Source organism: Lutra lutra, chromosome 3 (assembly GCF_902655055.1).
Source record: "Lutra lutra chromosome 3, mLutLut1.2, whole genome shotgun sequence".
In the NCBI taxonomy this organism is placed as follows: Eukaryota; Metazoa; Chordata; class Mammalia; order Carnivora; family Mustelidae; genus Lutra; species Lutra lutra.
This window is the reverse complement of record NC_062280.1, coordinates 191,093,632-191,114,086: the sequence shown is the minus strand read 5'-3', so window position 1 is coordinate 191,114,086 and position 20,455 is coordinate 191,093,632. Positions and strand designations below refer to the sequence as shown.

Below are 20,455 nucleotides of genomic sequence, written 5' to 3'. Positions count from 1 at the left end.
TTGAAACCAAATATGATTTACAAATACTAGTTGTTATGGCAACAACTTATCAATGTACAAAATGTGATTCTATGAAGTTATGTTTCCTATACAGTACTTAGCATAATAGGCATTCACTAAATGAGAATACGCTTTCCTTCTTCCTCAGCTTTTCTTTCAAGGCTGCTTCTGTCCCATTTGTCCCCAGTTACCACTAGGATTTTTCTCCTCTTCTTGCACGCTTTGGTTCATTGATGCTTAATTATTCTTCCTTCATGTACAGGCTTAGAGAGGCAGCTGGTCCCCAGCCAACGTCAGTAACCCCCTTCTGAGTTTGGACATCTGATTACATGCATATTCTTGTTTTAAATTTCTGTGTGATTAGAACATACGTGGGTAGATATTAGTTTTATATCCTGTAATAACTTGTTTATAGCCGTGGAATCTATTGGGGTGCAAATGTTTATAGTTTTGTGAATAACAACGTGTATCGTATTTGTTTTACAAACAACTTTAATTCAGCACTCTACTTTTTATTGATGTGTTTTTTCACAAAATAACATTAAGCAATTATTTACAATTTTGTAAAATAATAGTACTTAAAATTTATTTAGTACTCACGATGTGTCAAGGCTTCAGAGAAATAAAATTATTTAGTCTTCACTACCCTGTGAGGTATTATTTACCCATTTTACAGATAGGGGAAAACAAACCATAGAAAGGGGATCAGGAGGCAGGATGTCATCACAGACATGCAGGGCCTCTTTCCAGAATGCCTGGGTTAATTCTACTTCCCCTATTATTATCTGCACATTCATTGATAAATTAGTTATTCTTAATGTGCTTTAGTTTTCTCATCTATAAAGTGGGGAAATAATAACATATCCTCATAATGTTATGAGAATTGAACACTGTCTTTCCCCCAAATGGCATTTTAGGTTCTCTGAACTATTTCAAAAGTCTGTCTGATTTATTTTGCTTTTCTTTCTTTCCATCATTAGCAGTAGCATTTCCAATGATCTAGTTCTCCCAGACAAAGTGCTATTTGGTGATTTGCTGCCTTACGTTTCAGCATTCAGTGAACACCATGGAATCCGAGACAAGATCCATCATATTAATTTTTAGAGCCTAAGGAACTTTAGTGTCCCTCTGAGAAAGTGACTTCAAACAAAACCCAGTTTTCAAATTTATTTCATTTTGGCTAAAACTATAACAAGCACTTTTAGCACACTCAAAGTGTTAAGTCCCAAGTGGCAAGCTTATACTGTACACATTATTTTTTATTATAGCTTTACTTGGTTTGAATGTTCATTTCCTTTTCCAAGCTCTTAGATGCATTGAACAGCTAAAGATAGAACATAAAGTTCTTTTATTGCTCGTGAAATTGCCCTGGCTTAAAGTCAGAAACAACTTTATCAAAATTCTAAGAATAAGCTCAATCAAATGTTGTATGTGATTTCAGTCCCTTTAAAAGAGTCTTTGTCATTGAGAAAATGAGCCTGGATAAATATTGATTGTTTTTCTGAACCACGTTGCCCCATTTCCAGAGCCCGCGGTGACTCAGTCTGCTCTCGTGTGTCCTGACAGGCACCAGCATATTCACGGTCTACGAGGCTGCGTCCCAGGAAGGCTGGGTGTTCCTCATGTACAGAGCCATTGACAGCTTCCCGCGATGGCGGTCCTACTTCTACTTCATCACACTCATCTTCTTCCTGGCCTGGCTTGTGAAGGTACCACCGAAACTCGTCCTAATAAAATCGGTGTTTTGCAGCCGTTTCTGCAGATCTCTTGTTTGTTTTCTGTTAACCTCCACTTCCTCATCCCCAGTCTTTAGTAAATGTGGTTTGGGATCTTTCTTTCAGAATGTTTTCATCGCTGTCATCATCGAAACATTTGCAGAGATCAGGGTACAGTTTCAACAGATGTGGGGATCGAGGAGCAGTACGACGTCAACAGCCACCACCCAGGTACTGTTTTGGGGGGCTGATGTCCTTTCCCACTAGAACATGGACATATCCAGTCTCACCCTCAGTGGGCCTTGAGGGAACTTAGGAAAGCCCCTGAGAAAGACCTTCTAGGTCACACCCACGGAGGGAGCTATTCAAAAATGCTGGGGCAAGGGCGATCTGGCAGACCAACCAGATCAGCTTTTCTGGGTGATAGGGTGGATTTGATATAAAACCAAGATTGTCACCACATTTACTATATACTTTTGATTTGATTTGGCTATTTTAAGTCTTCAGAAGGCTTGCAGATAAAAATGGAAACTGTAGAATTTCCCATTTTTATAAGTATCTATTCATGTAGTTGAAAACCAATATAATGGCCTGTACATATAGGATTAGAATTATTCGGGGAATGGAAAGTTTATTTCATTCAGAACGAACCAGTCCCAACATGGCAAATTATGAAGAAGATCCCATAATGCCTACTTGTGATTTTTGAGGTATCACTACATATTCAGTAGGACGCTCCTATGCTCCCAAGAAACTGGGAGTGCCCTAGAATTTAATTATAGGTAACAGGGCAGTTATTACATAGAAGGACAGTCCAGATCCAATGTCTTTGTTTTAATTTTGGTTTGGTTTTGTGTGCGTTTTGAGGGGAGGGTTCCGTTTTTGTGTTTAGAAAGAGGAAGGGAAGGTTTATATATCTTAGTCTAGTTTGAATCTTTATAAAAGAGAGAGAAAAAAATTCCTGAATGAAGAATGGAATGATTTTAATGCTTGTGACTATTATTTTAATATTCGTTTTTAAGAGAAATTTAATATAACTTTGTAAATAGTTTAATATGACTTTTAAATAGTGGTCTGTGGACAAAGGTATTTGTGAAAGATCCAAGGTAAAAATTTTACTTTGAAAACCTTCAAATTGAACTTTTATTAACTACATGCTAAAAATGCTATTAACCTTGCTGATATTTGAAAAAGCTCTATGCAGCATCTTTATGGTGTTGTGAAAGTTTAAATCGTCTGGCCAACTCATAATGAATGAAATAGTATTAATATTATTCAATTTGGGCAAGCAACTGGTCAAACTTTCATTAAAGATTTTTTTTAAAGATTTTATTTATTTATTTGACAGAGAGAAATCACAAGTAGGCAGAGAGGCAGACAGAGAGAGAGGAGGAAGCAGGCTCCCCGCTGAGCAGAAAGCCCGATGCAGGGCTCGAACCCAGGACCTGGGATCATGACCTGAGCCGAAGGCAGGGGCTTAACCCACTGAGCCACCCAGGTGCCCCTCATGAAAGATTTTTTAAAGTTATGTAAGTTATGCCACAAATGACATTTGTAAAAAAAAAACACATCTAGTTTTTATTTCTTCTGTCATCCCCTCTAGTGAAGTGTGAGAAATAATAAAGTTCCAGGTCCATTCTGGCATGTCCTTTAAGCCAGGTGACAACCTCTGGAAGGTGTGTTTTCTGCTTATAGACATTGAGAACCGAATGGAGCATAGATCTATGAACTCGGCACAGAATTTACATTCCGTGTTCCTGAGAGATGACCTAAAATATCCTTAAAACCACATCATGCTTATTAAGTAACTCTTATTTATAAAGCCACAGCTGGAAAACTAGTGTTTGGACGCTCCACCAAATCAGCCCGCAGTTCTAACAGAAAGTGAAATGTGAAGGGGACATTCAGCAAACGTGCAAAATGGTTTTGATGCAAAATTATACTTCATCAGGAGGAATAAGTAGGTAATTCAGAGGTAATGCGTCTAGGTATTCAGCAGAGGTAATCACACCGAGAATCGTGAAACACCTTCATTAAGAAAAATGCTGTGGCTGAGGACCCGGTTGCTAGGCAACCGGAGCTCCAGCCGCAGCCTCGGCGGGCCCGCTCTCCGGCTGCCTGGCAACAGGCCCCGCCCAGCGCCTCGCCAGCCACTAGGCGAGTGGCCCAGGGGCTTTTGTGCCCGAGGAAAGGAGGGGGAGCATCATTGCCTGAGATGCTGTTTTACATCTGTGACACCTGACAGACCGCTGCGCGCTAGAGCCGCTCCTTGAATAGTTTAAAACACCAAGGCAGTAGTTTCTAATTGTAGTAAAACAGGTAGGCCTCGAGGAAATAAAACAAAGATGGTGGTTGTATTGCAGAGCACACGGCTTTTCAGAAATGGCGACGCGTCTCGCCAGTCTTCAGCAGGTGGAGCGGTTGCAGCTGTGCTGTGTTAAGTCAGCCCCACAGAAGAGCCAAGGGGGTCCCCGGGCTTCGTGGACTTGTTGGTGTCTTGGGGTCCATTGACTTTTCCAAGAGGGCTGTGTGTTTGGAGAGAAAATTACACATATTAACAGGATAAGGGACGGGCTTTCTGATGTCTCAGGCAGTTTAAGAGGAATTGGCTCTCATGGGGACTGTTCGGAGGCAGAAGAGAACCAGTGCCGAGAACCGGGCATTTTTTGTTATTATAATGTTTTTTAATAACAAAGCAACCTGCCTTCGACCCACAGCATCGAAATACATTGCAGAAAAAAAATTAAAAAATTAATGCCAAAGGACCGGTGGGAACCGTAATACAACATGTAACAGGAAAACAAAGAGAAAATGAAGTGGAAAGTTTCAGAGTAGTAATCATTCGTTTGCCTGAGCTCTGATGGGGACGGTGGCTTTCATACCTGCGTAATTATTAGCCATGGGTCATTGTTGCACATGCTCAGTTAGCTGTTGGGTTCAAGGCCAAGAGACTCATTCTTCTGTGATTCATCAGTCCCCAGTAGGACTACCCATGCCACACGTGCACAGGGATATCGCCCCCGAGCTGGATTTTGGGAGGCACAGACGTGCTCGTAGAAAACGTCCTGGACTTGACATCTCTTTAGCCCAGACCTTTATTCTCACTCCTCAGATGCTTCCCTGCAGACATCTGTCACCAGTCATGTGGCCTTCCCATTTATACTCATCCATGGTGGGGATGAGCTAATTTCACCTTGCCTGGAGAAGGACTAAAAGAACTGTTCAACTTTAGGGCCACAAAGTCTACATTTCTGTTGTGTGTGCTGATAAGAGACTTAAGGCAGGTTCTGGAAATCAGTATGTATTGAACTGTATATTAATAATACTAATTATGGTCCACTAGGGTCAGATTGAGGAATATAGAGGGGACAATTGGCTGCTCAGGACCTGAACCCCAAGGATTCCTGGCTTTGAATATCCTGTTGTCCACCTCACATTACCATTACACTAACCAATCTAAATGTTGGCTTATAATTCAGGGGACTGAGGAGAAATTGGGCATCGAACATGTCTGCATTGCCTTCACTTCGTTTTATACAAAGAAGTGACCTTGAGAGAACACTTTTCCTAACAATTAAATTGATTCATTTGATTTTGGGTCAACTGGAAAAAAATAATTTAACAGAGAAAGTGAGTCTGCTACTGATCAAAGCAAATATATACCCCAGGGATCCTTTGTGCCATGATAAGAGAGTAGAAGATGCGTGTACAGAAGATTTTTAGCTAGTGACTGACAGGATTGCTTTTGTCTTTGCTCCTTAAAAGGAGACACCCAGAATTCTGACAGGAACTTTAAAACGTTTGCATTTCAACCGATGTATGAATTCTCAGAATGAGCCTATTCATGGAGAGGTGCTGGATCCTACCACTAAGAGCACCTTTCAAAATTCAACCTAAAGGGAAACAGAATCCTGTACCTAGCACCTGAGAAAAACAATTTGTAATTGGTGTCTTGGGTCAAAGAATCTTTGAGCAAATATGCACCTCCATTTTGTCATTTAAAAATATTTAGTTGGTATGTATGGACAGATGGTGGCTACACTTGCGGTAAGCACAGCATAATGTAAATATAAATCAGGATAATGCTTCGTGGAATAATTACATTGGGTGTATGTATGTATTTGTAGCATGTCCTATAGTAGGTGCTCTCTGTATATGTTGGGAAGTGTAAAATAAGTGGCACACTTGGCAAAGAGCCCCCAGTGCAGTCTTTGAAAAGTATTGATTCTAGGACACATGAACATCTGATACACCATTTTTCTGAATGGATCTTTGTAGGTTGGCATTGTTAGGAATTCTCAGGTTAACCATTAAAAAAATCTTTTCTAATAAAAAAAACATATTAAGGTCTATGAATTTTGGCAGTTTTCCCTCACCATCTCACTTATTTCATAGAGGGCAAGTTTTCTTTCTGCAAATGATCTACTCCCTCTACCCTCAGGAATCTTAGGCATGAGATCTTTGCATTATCTCATGTTTCCATCAATAATTATCCTTTTGAACACAGACTTATGTCAGGGCTTGAATAAGTATGGCAAAGAAAATATTTACTTATGTGTGTGAAACTGTGGTCTTGGACAGGAATAAACCTAGCTTATAGTTAGTGCCTTGGAAAAATAAATACCCTTAATTCCACCTTATCTCACTACCAACCACACCCCTCCCCCTCCACACACAAAAGGAATCGGAAAGAAAATATACTAGCGGGAAAATATGTGTAAGTGGGAACTGTCTTCCAGCTGGGTGTAATATGGATAGACGACTAATTTCGGAGGGCGTAGAGTATGCAGTAAGACGGGCATCCAACAATCCAGCTATCCAATTCAATGACTATCAGATTTTGGTGTCCTGTATCATTCTGAATTTCGTCACTTATGTATTTTAAGACACAAGAAACTTCTTTTGCCTTCATAAATATGTACATAAAATTTTTGCTGAGCAGATTAATTTGGCCCTGTTAAAATAATTTCATAGTGTCTACTAAGTGATGTGTCAGTCTTTCACCATTAAAATAACCAGTCTCCTTCCCTGTGCCACATGCACACTTCTGCTATTTCTCCCGAGAATATTTTCCTGTTGGCTCAGTGAGGAATGTCCACTCATAGAGATAAAAATTCACCACTCCCAGTCAAAAACACACCAGACACAAAGCTTTGGAATTCTAATTTGTATTTTCCCCCTAGGTCTAGTATGTAATAATCAATCACCAATATCATGGGGATAAAATATCTCCTTTCAAGTCTCATTGAGAAGACTATTTGGGCAATTATATGCAAAGCACGTGTGAAGCAGAAAGGACCTGATGCAAGGGAAATACTCAATAAATGCAGCCTAGCGATGGCCATTGTTCTTGTTATGATTATTATTCACTTAAGTTTTCGGTGTTCCAATGAACATAATTGGAGTGACTCATGTTCTAAATATAAATCCATAAAAAGACAAATCTTTGATAATATGAAAACTGTAGAAGCTGGAGACATAAAGTAGGAGTTCGCAATGTTCCGTATTAAGCGCCTCTGACTCATCTCCCTCTTTGTCTTGAAGATGTTTCATGAAGACGCTGCTGGTGGCTGGCAGCTGGTAGCTGTGGATGTCAACAAGCCCCAGGGACGCGCCCCAGCCTGCCTCCAGGTGCCGTACATACCGTTTTTAAAACTCACCCAGCAAAAAGGTCTGTGACTTCTATTTTGTGCAAGGAGTCCAAGTCCACTGCTCTCCAAACTGTAGGTCTGCCTGAGTTTATGGTCCTGGAGTGAGGGATAGTAGTTGACTCCATTCTGCATTCCAAGGACCTACCATATATATATATATATATATATTTTTTTTTTTTTTTTTGATACGCAGCAGGGATTTGGTCAATTTCAAGTGAATGAAGGAACACAAGTAATAATAGCGTGCCAACAGTATCAAATCAGAGAAGAATTTTGTTGTCATATTGGATGTTATGAAAGTATTCTTCTACAAAGGCCTGAATTAAGGGAGGGCAGGCACAATCGCAATTCACTTGAATACCTTACCTGGTATTCAAGGTATATATTACCTTGAATATATTACGTGGGAAGGAGTATCTTTAAGAGGTAGTCTGTTCGGCATGTGCAAGCTATCTGAGCAATGTGACATAACAGAGCTGCTTCCTTAACAGGTGTACCTGCGGCCAACACAAGGCTCTCGCATTGCACATGGGTCCCAAGGTCCCGGGAAGTGATCAGGGGATGTCCCATTGGGTTTCAGGCCTGTGGACTCTTTGGGCTGCCCTGGGCTCTACTTAAAGCCTAATAAACTCCTTCTTTGCTTTGGTGGACTGCCTGGCACCTTCTCTTGCTTTGTTCTCCCACCCTGCCCCCACACATCAATAATACTTATTCAAAACCATGTCACCTTTCCAAAAGCAGCATCCCTACCACCCCCACAGCATTTTCACTCTGTCCCTTTCCCTACTCTTTAAGGGTGAAAGGTCAAGCCACACCATTGTAGGGACTGAGAACTGACTCTTCCTCCTGGAGAATTTTATTTTCTTCACTCTGGTTTTCAGTTACAAATCCTCTTCTCACAAGGGGCTGATTTTATAGTTCTTTATGCCCCTCCCCCAAATTGGGAAAGGCTTTGTTACATGCTTCAGGGTAGGAACACACCTTTTTTCTTTCTCTGGGGTCATTCTCTAGGTGGGGGCTCATTGTGCATTTCAAGGATTAATGCATGAGAAGCAAAATATTGTACTCTGAACCATTACTGGGGGCTACATTTAGACAGCCTTTTAATCATGAAGTGGTGAGTTTCCATCAGTTTAAAGAAAGGAGAGGGAGGAGGAAGAGTTTACAATGAATGTTGACGATATCTAATATTATCGTGTGGCTCTCTGCCTGTTGCATACTGAACGGTGACAGTGCTAATAGTCAACTTCTACAACTCCCTCTAGCATTGTCATTGCTACTGACAGTAATAACAATGACAGCAATTGTAGCTTCTTGCCTAAATGCACCTTCACTTACTCAGTAATCCATCAGCTGATATATGTTGACGCTAAGAGAGTCCTGAACAAGAAAAGCACAGCCCCTCCCCTCGGGGGGCTTACTGAAGGGTACTTCCGGGTGGATGGAGAAAAAAACCAGCGTCGAACTAGCAATCACAAGAGTAATGAGGATTTTAAAGAAGCAGTGCGGGATGCTGTGGGAATATACATGTTGGAGTCCTCCTTTGGAGTCAGGGAAGGCCCTCACTTGGTACAGCCCAGTGATGGAGAAAGACCAGTATGCTCCCTCCACCTTCGTAGAGGAGGAAGTGGAGATCCAGAGGACCTGGGTGACCTCCTAAAGTTGCACCTCAGCCAGATGGAGAAGCCGGGACCTACACCTGGGTCTTCTGGTTCCTAGTTCCATGCTTTATCCAGTGGAAAAAACATGCCGAGGAAACATAAGTTTGTAATAGATATAATCAGGCCAGCTATGAATACCAAATCAGAGTCTGACGGGGGCCCTGAAGACGTTGCTTAAAAGGTATTAAAGGGTGCCTGGGTGGCTCAGTCGGTTAAGGGTCTGCCTTCAGCTCAGGTCATGATCCTGGGGTCCTGGGATTGAGCCCCACATGGAGCTCCCAGCTCAGTGGGGAGTCTGTTTCTCTCTCTCCCTTTGACCCTACCCCTGTTTATGCTCTCTCTCTCAAATGAATAAATAAAATATATCTTTAATAAATGTATTAATACTTGTGAATAGATGCCTCAAGGTTGCCATCTGGAATTAGAAAGCAAGTTAGCCTCTTGATCACAGAGATTTGCAATGGCAAGCGATAAATGGCCAGGAGAGTGTAATGAGGGGACAGAACTATACAGGGGTATAGGAAAATGAAGGTCGGTGGAGAGGTGGGTAGATGTTAGGCTAGAATTATATCAATGTGGTGTCCAAGAGATCTGCATATTAGACATGTTGGTGAATACGGTGGCATGCTTGATAACTTTTATGACTGATGATACATATGGTTTGAAATGGTGAAGAAAGGTGAAGAAAGGCTAGCATTTCAGTACAAAGCAAGTTCCGTTCAACTCAGCTTTACGTGTTTGGTCCTAAATCAAGCTTTCCAGAAGAGTCGATGTGAACGAGTCCAGATGCAAAGTGGAATGGCCAAGGGATCGATCTGTTTGTAGTGAGCATGGGCTGTGAATAGAGAGTTCATTTCTATATCTAAGTGAAAAATTGATTAATCACTCATTAATTAATTAAAAGCAAAAGAAAAGAAGTGAAGAAAAAATATTTAAAATAAAATGGCCATGAAATACTTGTTGGCTTTTGCTAATGATTAATGCTGTCTAACTCTAAGTAACAAGGAAATTTTCATCTGAATTATTCACTCACTCCTGTCTAGACCTATAATGACCTCTCACCCTCAAGACAAACAATAGAATATATCACTTTTTTTAAATTTTTAAAATGGGCAAAATGTGACATTACATTGTCCTAAAACATATAAGTAAACTAAAGAAATAACATTAAAAAATAAGTATTTGTGGGACGCCTGGGTGGCTCAGTTGGTTGGGCAGCTGCCTTCGGCTCGGGTCATGGTCCCAGCGTCCTGGGATCGAGTCCCACATCGGGCTCCTTGTTTGGCGGGGAGCCTGCTTCTCCCTCTGCCTCTGCCTGCCATTCTGTCTGCCTGTGCTCGCTCGCTCTCCTCTCTCTCTGACAAATAAATAAAATCTTTTAAAAAAAAATAAGTATTTGCTTAAATTCCTTCCAACTTATCCTCCCTCACCCCCTTCCAGAGGAGGCCTGGAGGTTAACAGTAAAAGCCAGTTTCTCTAAGACCCATTACTCCTGCATTTACTCTGTATGTCTCTTATAAAACAGCAGTTCTGCTTCCAGAAGGCACTGTCATTTTTCTGTTTCTTCTTTCTAGAACACTCTCCTGTCCCACTCAGTTCAGCTCAAGAGTCTGACTTCCTTAAGGAAGTCTTCCTCACCCTCAAAGAACAGATCACCTCCACACCATCCCAAGCTTTTCTTTTGTGTTCATCGTAATTTTCATCAAATAAATTAAAGGGGTATAATTCATTATTTAAAGTCCATTTCTCCAACCAGAGGAAACTCGATGGCAGTAGGGACCACAGCATTTGTGGTCACTGTCAGAACTATTCCTGACACATGGAAGAGACTCAGTTGGTGTTTACCGAACAGGAGAAAAAGCAAGTGAAAGAAGGACGTAGACCCTTCTTGGCTTGCGCAAGAACTCATTCGTCTTCTCATTTAGTAGAAGCTCTGTTCTCTTGTTGTAGGGAACCAGAAATTGAGTGGATGATGGCACTGACACTATTTCTATCCAAGCATTTATTTCTAAGTCTAAAACAAGCAGTACCTTGAGATTTGTTTGTAGAAAGTTCCCATCAAAGTTGGATGACGTTGGATGCTTTTGTCAGACTGTCTCTCCACGAACATGTTGGCAGAGGCTCAATGGGACCTAACCATGACTTCTGTTATTTCCCACGGCTTTCTGAATTCTTTTTAACTTCTTCAGCATGCGAAATAAATAGGTCAGAATTTAGAAATGTAGACTTAGTAGTAACATAGTTGAAAAGAATGAAAACCAATTCCTATCTCAACCAAAAAAGTCGAATTTATTAGAATGAAGCATATGAACAGCTGTAATTATATTGACTTAGTAATTTGGCCATCACAGAAAAATGAGGTAGGAATAAATATTTGCACGTTGGTAATGTGGTCATCCAGAGTCCCCATCTGAGTATTAAAGGATCTGTTGATTTTGTCATGAGAGTGGAACTTTGTTTTAAATTTGACCCCATCGAGGTGCCTGGGTGGCTCAGCGGGTTAAAGCCTATGTTTTTGGCTCAGGTCATGATCCCAGGGTCCTGGGATTGAGCTCTATATTGGGCTCTCTCCTCAGCAGGAAGCCTGCTTCCCTTCCTCTCTCTCTGCCTGCCTCTCTGTCTACTTGTGATCTCTGTCTGTCAAATAAATAAATAAAATCTTAAAAAATAAAATAAAATAAAACAAAATAAAATTTGACCCCAAGTTTAAAACAGAATATTTTACCCAAAAACCCATATATCCTACCGCTCCAATAAAATAGGTAACCCATGAACTAAGTTACCATAATATACTTTCGTTCACAAAGATGGTATAGTAGTAAGTCGTGCATGAGTTTCAATTATTCAGAGATAGTCTTTCCATACTTTTTATGTTTTCAAAAATTCAAAATTTTAAACCCACCAACTCAACGTAAATGGAGACTGGCTTGAATGCCTTTCTAAGTGAAGGACATTTAAAAGTCATCTCTGCCCTTGTTTCAGGTGACTTTGCTTTGGATTTGCTTACTCTCTTCATTGGTATTCTTTCTTATATTTTTACTTTCTATTCTGTTTTCTGTGTCCTAGTCTCTTTTATTGGTGTGAACATCTGCATGTCTTTCCTGCCAACCACAAGTAATTAAGTATTTTAATAAAATAAGATAGATTGATGTGGCTTAATCTTCCCGACTACAGTTAAACTAAATATATGGTGGGACTGATACTTCTGTGATTCTGAGTGTTTGATGTATAATTGTTTCTCTCTCTGTATGTGTGCATGTATCTAAAATATATATATTATATATTGTATATGTATTCCTGCAATGTAAAAATATATATGCATGTATATATGTATATGTGTATATATATATTTTTTAAAGATTTTATTTATTTATTTGACAGAGAGAGATCACAAGTAGACAGAGAGGCAGGCAGAGAGAGAGAGAGAGAGAGGGAAGCAGGCTCCCTGCTGAGCAGAGAGCCCGATGCGGGCCTCGATCCCAGGACCCTGAGATCAGGACCTGAGCCGAAAGCAGCGGCTTAACCCACTGAGCCACCCAGGCACCCTTTATTTTTTTTAACTTGCAGCAATAAAGCTATTGAGATTTTATATATTCCCTTGGGCAGTGATAGGATCTGAGCAATGAGATTCGGTTTTTTTTTTTTTTATTGTTTCCTGCTTTTTCCTTTTTTATTGTTTCCTGTTTCCTTCCACACACATATTTTTCTCATTCCCAATGTTGCAATCATGGTGGTATCTCTGCTTCCTCTTTGCATATATTGATTTTGGAGCTTTCAAATGAGTTAGGAAACTCAGAGATCTTCTTACTCTTCTACAGAATAATACGCTCTGTAGAGCCAGTGGTAGAAGCAAAAAATAGGCACCTTTGGTCTGTAACTAGAAACTCTACAAATTCTTCTCTGTGTTCCGAGACACAGATTTTAAGTGTAATCACAGCTATATAATTATAACCATATCGGGAGTCATACACAGTCATGCAGGGGAAGGATTCAATTTGGCACCCCTAGCGTGGTCTTTTCTGTTTTCATAATAAATGAAAGTGCATATGCCCTTAAATGTAGTTGCAAAACCACAAGTTCAGAGCAAGACCTGCTAGGCTATGAGTGGTGAGCTCTGTGGTAACACTTGAAATTTTTAGTTGATTAACTTCATTAACTTAATTTTGCTTGGACATTTTTCATGTTTAGCCAGTTATTAATGAAATTCATACCACATTACTAAGGAACTTAGCCACAGGAGACCTATGCCATTCCTTATAAATTCATTCCTAACTTAAGGACAAATAAGTGAACCTTCTAGAGCCCCTGAAACACCCCTTCTCTCCACCTCTGTCCTGCCTAGAATGTCTTTCTGCCTCTTTCTTTACTTCCCTGAGCACTGCTGATAAGTTCATCATCTGGGGTCCCACCCCTTCCTGCCATTCGTCCTTATTATGGGAACAAGATGGCTGCAAGTGACAAGGAAAAGTCTGGGAATAGGGATGAGCCAAGCTCTAGACCTGGTTTCCTTTTCTTTTTATGCTATAGCTGCCTCCAGCACATGACTCCTGACTCCCTCACCTCTCACCCCTGCCTCCCCAGCCACAGACATCCTTACTGCACTCTGTGAGATAAAACCCAGCACAGCATTGTTCCAGAGGGAGAATAAATCACCATACTGCAGCCTCTTAGAGGGTAGGCTCTGGAGACAGACATATTTCAGCTCTGCTATTAATTAGTGAGACCTTGGGCATATTGCTGTGAAATAGGGATAGCGCCTCCTTCCTCAGCTGTGAGGATTAAGAATTTACATCCCACTCAAGAATTGTTTGGTTGCAAGGAACAGATCTTACGCTCACAGGGAGCATTTGCATGTAGTCTGACCTGCCAGAAGGCTATGCTTTCTTTGTTTTTCTCTCACTCTCTGTGGGAAGACACATAATTTTTCATCTTTGTTTCTGTCCATGCATCTGCCTCTGTTTTTCTCCTTGAAGGCTGGCTTTATTCTGTTTCTTTCACAGTGCCCAAATGTGGCTGTTTGCCACTGAGTTTGGTGACCTGTCATTCAAGAGCGCTAAAGAGACTCACCAAGGAAACATCCAAAGATGGGTGTGAGGCTGGGAGACTATAGTTTCATAGCAGGCCACCCAAATGGGAGCTGGGCTAGGGGCAGCTGGTCATAGGAATGGAATGGAAGAAGCAAGTCCACTTGAGTGAAGTATTCCCTTCAGTTACAGTAGGAACCCAAAGTAATTTTCCCTTCTTAATCCCTTCTGAAGACCATGCCTGGTCTCTGTCTATAGGAGCCACTGCTCAATACCCTGGGGAGCTTCATGGAGCAGGTGGAGAAGGGACATAACTTTTTGTCCTTATGAGTAGTGGAACTTGACCTTGGGAGTTACTACTCAGGGGCCGGTTCCCTATTAAATTTGAAGTCTTACAGGGCTTGAGAACTCTTTTAAGGGCCAAGTAGACCATTATGGTCTGACCTGAAGTTCAAAGCACCTCTGTGTGGGGACAGTTTCTTTGAAGAAACACCACCTACTTTCCTCATATTTATAAGTGAATAACTTGTCAATTAGAGCCACTTCCCAATATAATATTCAGTCCCTTTCTTGCGTTAAAAAGATTATGAAACAATGTGGAGACACAGATGGGAAGAATACCTCTGTAGCCACTGTTGGAAATGATCACAGCTCACACCGACAGGCCACACTCCCTGTGTCAGTGGTGGGTTCGAGGTGCTCCCTGATGTCACGCTCACAACAGGGCCACTGACGCAGGGGCTCTCATGACCTCTGTGGAACAAATGAGGCACAGAGAGCTGAAGTAATTTGGTGCAGGTCACATAGCTGGTGACTAACTGGGGACTGTCCCATGCAGGCCACCTCATATTTTTAACCACTTCATTTCCACACAGTGTATCGTCCTCCTCCAACAGACCCTAGTTTGTTTGTCATCCATTCATTTATCCACCTAATGATGAACACCAAGGCTGGTTTTTATTGTTTTGCTCTTTTTTTTTAAAGTATTATTTATTTATCTATTTTAGAGAGACAGAGAGAGAGGGCACAAGCAGGGAGGAGGAATGGGGGGAGGAGCAGGGAGTAGAGAGGGGGAGTAGAAAAGGGAGCAGCAGAGGCAGAGGGAGAAGCAGGTTTCCCACTGAGCAGGGAGCCTGACATGGGGCTCGATCCCAGGACTCTGGGATCATGACCTGAGCTGAAGGCCAACGCTTAACCAATTGAGCCACCCAGGCTCCCCTCCCCTATTGTTTCTATTGCCCACATTCTAGGCCACCTCCTGTCTCTGCCTTTTTGTGCACATGGGTGAGAAGGTTTCGAGTGTTTGTAGTTAAGAGAGCACTTGCTGGAGGAGAGAAACAGCCTTAGGCTCTCTGAGATATTACCCCACGGCTCCCCAGAATCTCGTGCACTTTGTACTCCTAGCAGCAACCTATAAAAATTCTCAGCATTTCGCATCCTTGCCCACAATGATGTTATCAGACTTTTACCACCGATGGTGTGAAGAGACAACATTCAATTTAGATCTGCCTGATTACAGTCTGTGAAAGTCACGAATTTTCTGTATAGATTCGTAGGCCACTTATATTTTTTGTAGATCGCTCATTCATTCTGTAGATTCTGTTGATTTTTTCCAAACGACTTTCAGAAATTCTGTGCAATTCTAAGGGGCCTATCCCTTCTGTCTAACTGAGAAGACACTGAGGTAGTAGAGAGCTACATCTGAAATTTCAGTGCTTGGTATCGGGATGCATGCTTTACTCCTTGCCCCTCTTCAGGCAGTACCGCAGCTCTGTTAGGCAGCGTTACCAGCACCACGTAGAAAGTGTCTTTGGCGTGTCCTTCATTGTGCATCTCAGAAAAGGCAAAAGTTATAGTTAACTCTTTTCACATCAGCCACTTACTTAGCTGTTTATACTCCTTTTTAGCCTAAGCAACAGCTGCATGAAGAGGTTGCTCTAATGCATGATAAAAAGTTCTGTTAAATGGGAACCTTGGTCCCCAGTAGCTGCTGTGACAAGCCATTTCTCTCCTGCCTCTCAGGTAGGAGTTTTCATCCCTTGACAGTCTGACAGATGTGGCTGCACCGTTGAGCCATCTCATCCCAAACACACACAGTGATCTATTACCGTGAAGAAAGTCACTGACAAGAAAATGAAAGTGTGCATGAGACTCGACATGCTCGAGCTCCGTGTCTCTCTGTGGCTTCGTGCGCCTCCGTCTGTAAAGAACAGAGATAATAGGCTCGTACCATAAGTGGGTCAAATGGTGGCAAAATTATTACTCTAGTGTTTTTAATGCTTTCTGAGAACATTTCCACGGAAGGCAAAGATTGGGGGAGGTGGACTGTGTGATGTGTGTATTTCAAGTGATGAAGCGACATCCGAGGCAATTCGCAGACGTCTATCTTATTAATGAACCTTCCCAGGAACCGGCAGACAATCTCAGGAATTGATTGAACCCAGGAGAATTTCGCTTCCATCCTCTGCTGTGCTTACAGACCGAAGTGACGAGATGGTGTGGCCCAGCTGGGACTGGCCCGGGAGAACCAGGGACGATCTGCTAAATCTCCCAGAGCCTCAGTTTGCTGACTTGAAAAATGGGGATAAGGACATCTCTCAGGGATTTGTAAGGATTAGAAACAATGTACATAAAATGTCTAATGCAGTGTGTGGGATACAGTGGTCACAAGGTTGTGGAAATGGCTGTCATTACTGTGAGCGCATGCTTCCCCCACTGCCTCCTGCCTCAGAGTACTGTGGCCGTTCAGGACGCCTGTGCTCGTGCACACCTGTAGTCTGACCTCCCCGCCTTGCTCCAGCCCTGTTTCTGCATCTCAGGACTGTCCCAAAGAGTCCAACAGACATACGCCCACTTGTTCTCCTGAGCCCATTGCCCGTCTCATCTTGAGAAACCAAACAAACCTCTCCCTGACCCATTCCCACATAGGAACCAGACTTTTCCTGCCCCACCGTCCTCCCCAAATCTGACTGGTCAGCAATTCTGTCATTAATTCAGTCTTTCCTGTTTCCCCCCACCCCTACCCCTGTCTAATACCCCTATCTTCCAAATCAGGTCAAACAAAACTTCCTCAGTACAGTAAGTGATCTCTGACACCCCAACTCAGTTTGTTAACTTTCTTCTCTACTTCCAGTTCCTTCCATCATAGCTTTCACACAATAAGCGTTTGGCAAATATTTGGGGGATTATATGCGAGTGTACGCATACACGCGCTTTTGTGTACAGAACTACACCACCTCACACACAGCAGACACAAATTCTCACCCTCCCATTACACAGGTGCCGGTGGCACCTGTGCCAGACCCTGGTGTGTGCGCACACTGGTCTTCAGTCTCTAACAGCAGAACATAAAATGACTGGCTTGGAGGAAGAGTTATGGGGGGAAGAAAAGGAACAAAAAGTATTCTTAAGAACCTGGATTGGGAATTAAAACCGGAAAGATAAAATAGAACCAAAACAGCACAAACAAAAGGTATAAGAAGATAATTGAAAGAGACCTATTATAGTCTCGAAACCAGTTATGGTTAAATTAACTAAAGAGAGGTGCTGATTGTGTAACTTTTCAATTTTAAACATTTTGTATTTTATATATATATGTGTGTATATATATATTTTAAATATATATTCTACATATTTATATATACAAATAGAATATATATACACTTCAGATAATAATTATATTTAGAATAGAGACCAGACATGATAAAATTAATATTATATTTATTTATTTATCTGTCTTCTATTGATTAAATGGTCTTGCATCTTTGATTATGGGGCCTCACTGGAAGAAAAAAATATTCAGAACATCTTAAAATAATTTGTGTTTCAGATTATCCCAAACTAACTTCCTATATTGTTGTATATTTTCATCTTCCAGTTTGAATAAGTCCCATGACTCTTCGATATTTATATTAATCAGGAGACATTTGCCAACCTATGCCAGGCATTCATAATACAGTCTTTGGAGACAAATTTCCATCAAATATTTGTTACATTATCACCTTAGGAAAAAATGAAGGATATGTTGTTCTTCTTCTGAATCTTGATTTCTGGGGTTAAGTATGCAGCCAGTCTTCAGCCAAGGTTTTAGACTGCTCTGTATTTATCTCAGTGTTCAGCACAATCAGTGCCATTGAAGGGGTTGGAGGAGCCGTGTGACGCCCTCCATGCCCTACGGCTGATGACAGGTTTGGACAGAGTAAAAAAAAAGTGTCATTTCATAGTCAATATAGTTCTTGCCTATTTTTCCAATCCCTCAAATTTGTTTTTCTCACTTGCCTCAGTAATTTAAGTATCTCAAAATGAATCTCCCACTTCAAGAAACAATAGAGTCAAAAATTCTTGTTTAACTCTGCATTCATCAAATGTAACAACCGACGTCCTTCATTGTGTCAGATCTAAAATTTGTTGAAAATGACTGCTATTTAATCTCATTTTCAAATTTATGATTTCCCTCTTGAATTTGAAACAAGTGTTATGTTCACTTGTCCACCATTTAATACTAAAAATAAAAATAAACATATACAAGTATATTTGAAGTGATTCTACATAGACATTTTAATTAGCTATGGGAATGTCCGTTGAAGTGCCCATAGACCTTAAAATCATCATAGTTTATGGGTCCCCTGTCTAGCAGCCTTGTTGGGGATGTTCCTAACTTCTCACTGAAGTACACATGAAGACAAAGAGAAACTCACAACAATACTGATGACTAAGATGAAGAAAGCACCTTTTGTCAAAATCTGGTGGGATTAACTGGAAACACTATAGGCTGTGGAAAGCTAGTGAGAAGGCAGAAAATGTTAGCGCTTGCAGTCTGGCATTTCACTTATAATTGACTTAAGTCTGAATCAGATGACCTGAGTAAGGGACAGTCACTGAGGGAGTCTTATTGCTGGAATGCATGCAGTGGCCTCATCGACCAGTTATCACTCTGGGTCCTGTTGTGCCCATGGCTGAATGGTGCAGCTCCTTGGAATACACACATAGAAGGGTATAGAACTTGAGGGGTACCCGGGTGGCCCAGTCGGTTAAGTGTCCTACTCATGATTTTGGCTGAGGTCGTGATCTCAGGGTTGTGAGATCAAGGCCTGCACTGGGCTATGTGTTGGGCATGGAGCCTGTTTAAGATTCTCTCTCTCCCTCTCCCTCTGCCCGCCCCCATCTCTCTCTCTCTCTCTCTGTCTCTCTCTTAAAAAAAAAAAATTACTTGAACTTAAATGTCCTAATTTGTTTTAATTAATTCCCATTAACACATCTAAAAAATAGGATCAAGAGTGAGAGGGTCTGTGTGAGTGCCCTTGACATTATGTCATAATGGGTCTCTATGTATCAGAATGGGGTGATACTTGTGTCATCCAACCTAGAGTAACAAGGAGGTGCCAGAGAGCTGAGGCAGCTGGCCCTGGGCCAGTGGTGTGCTCACAGATGGTTAAGATGTTTAATAACCATCTTGAAGTGGGAGAGTCCTGACTGGTAGCATTTGCTAATTTCCATGGTGTTCCCACTATGGCCAATTTCAAGTTAACAACATGACATTGAGCGTGAAGTTGGGGAAAGATGTACACAATTGCAGCTCCAGCATGCCACACGTGGGGCTGTGTTCCCCAACCACCTTCAATCAGAGATGGCATATATATATATATATATATATATATATATACACACACCCATATAGGTATTCTATATATATAGAATATATGTATGTATAGGATACATATATATGTATGGGGGTGTGTGTGTGTATTTATATATATATATATATATATATATATATATATATATATGTGTATGTATATATATGTATTTATATTTATATATAGTAAAATTTTTTATAATCCCATCTGAAGCACCTAATTTCCAAAGTCACTACAGAGGAGAAGAGAGAAATAGCTTGGAGAAGGCACGCCCTTTCTTCATTGTCTCTTTCAAAATGACACATCACTTCCATTCCATTCTAGTGATGAGAACCTCTCTTCCTGCCCCATTTCGAGGTTAATAGGCTAAGTGTTGTCATTAAGCTCTGTGCCTGGGGTGAGGAAACAGACTTGGGGGGTGTATTGTCAAACAAGCCACCCCTAAAACTTAACAGCTTGTAAACAGACACTCATTTTTACTCACAAGTTTGTGGCTCAGCTGATCTCAGCGGGTCCTGTCTTGTATCTATAGTCAGCCAGCATCCCCAGCTAGCTTATCAGCTAGCATCTCTGCTTCTGGGGCATGGCAGATGTGCAGGGTACAGGAGATGACAGGGCCCATGGGCACCATGTGGCAAGCCTGCCTGGAATGTCGGTGTGATGGTCTCAGGTGTTGCAAGAATAAGTCTCAACCCCCAACTATTTTCTGAGTCTCTGTTCACATCAGCTCTGCTATTGTCTTGCTACCAAAACAAGTCACATGGCTAA

At 41.4% G+C, this 20,455-nt stretch overlaps 1 protein-coding gene and 1 long non-coding RNA gene across 2 annotated transcripts in view; one reads left to right on the top strand and one right to left on the bottom strand.

Annotated features, from left to right (window-relative positions):
• The window catches only part of NALCN (sodium leak channel, non-selective), a 310,211-nt gene that overhangs the window by 105,566 nt on the left and 184,190 nt on the right, over positions 1-20,455 (top strand). The window contains exons 8-10 of the mRNA XM_047720335.1: positions 1,567-1,709; positions 1,842-1,946; positions 7,260-7,346. Coding sequence (XP_047576291.1) covers positions 1,567-1,709; positions 1,842-1,946; positions 7,260-7,346 — 335 coding nt within the window. The remainder of the gene's footprint in view (positions 1-1,566; positions 1,710-1,841; positions 1,947-7,259; positions 7,347-20,455) is intronic.
• LOC125094796 (uncharacterized) overlaps positions 11,064-20,455 on the bottom strand; it is a 39,994-nt gene continuing 30,602 nt past the window's right edge. The window contains exons 3-4 of the long non-coding RNA XR_007125696.1: positions 14,673-14,804; positions 11,064-11,210 (exon numbers count right to left, since the gene is read on the bottom strand). This is a non-coding gene — a long non-coding RNA (uncharacterized LOC125094796). The remainder of the gene's footprint in view (positions 11,211-14,672; positions 14,805-20,455) is intronic.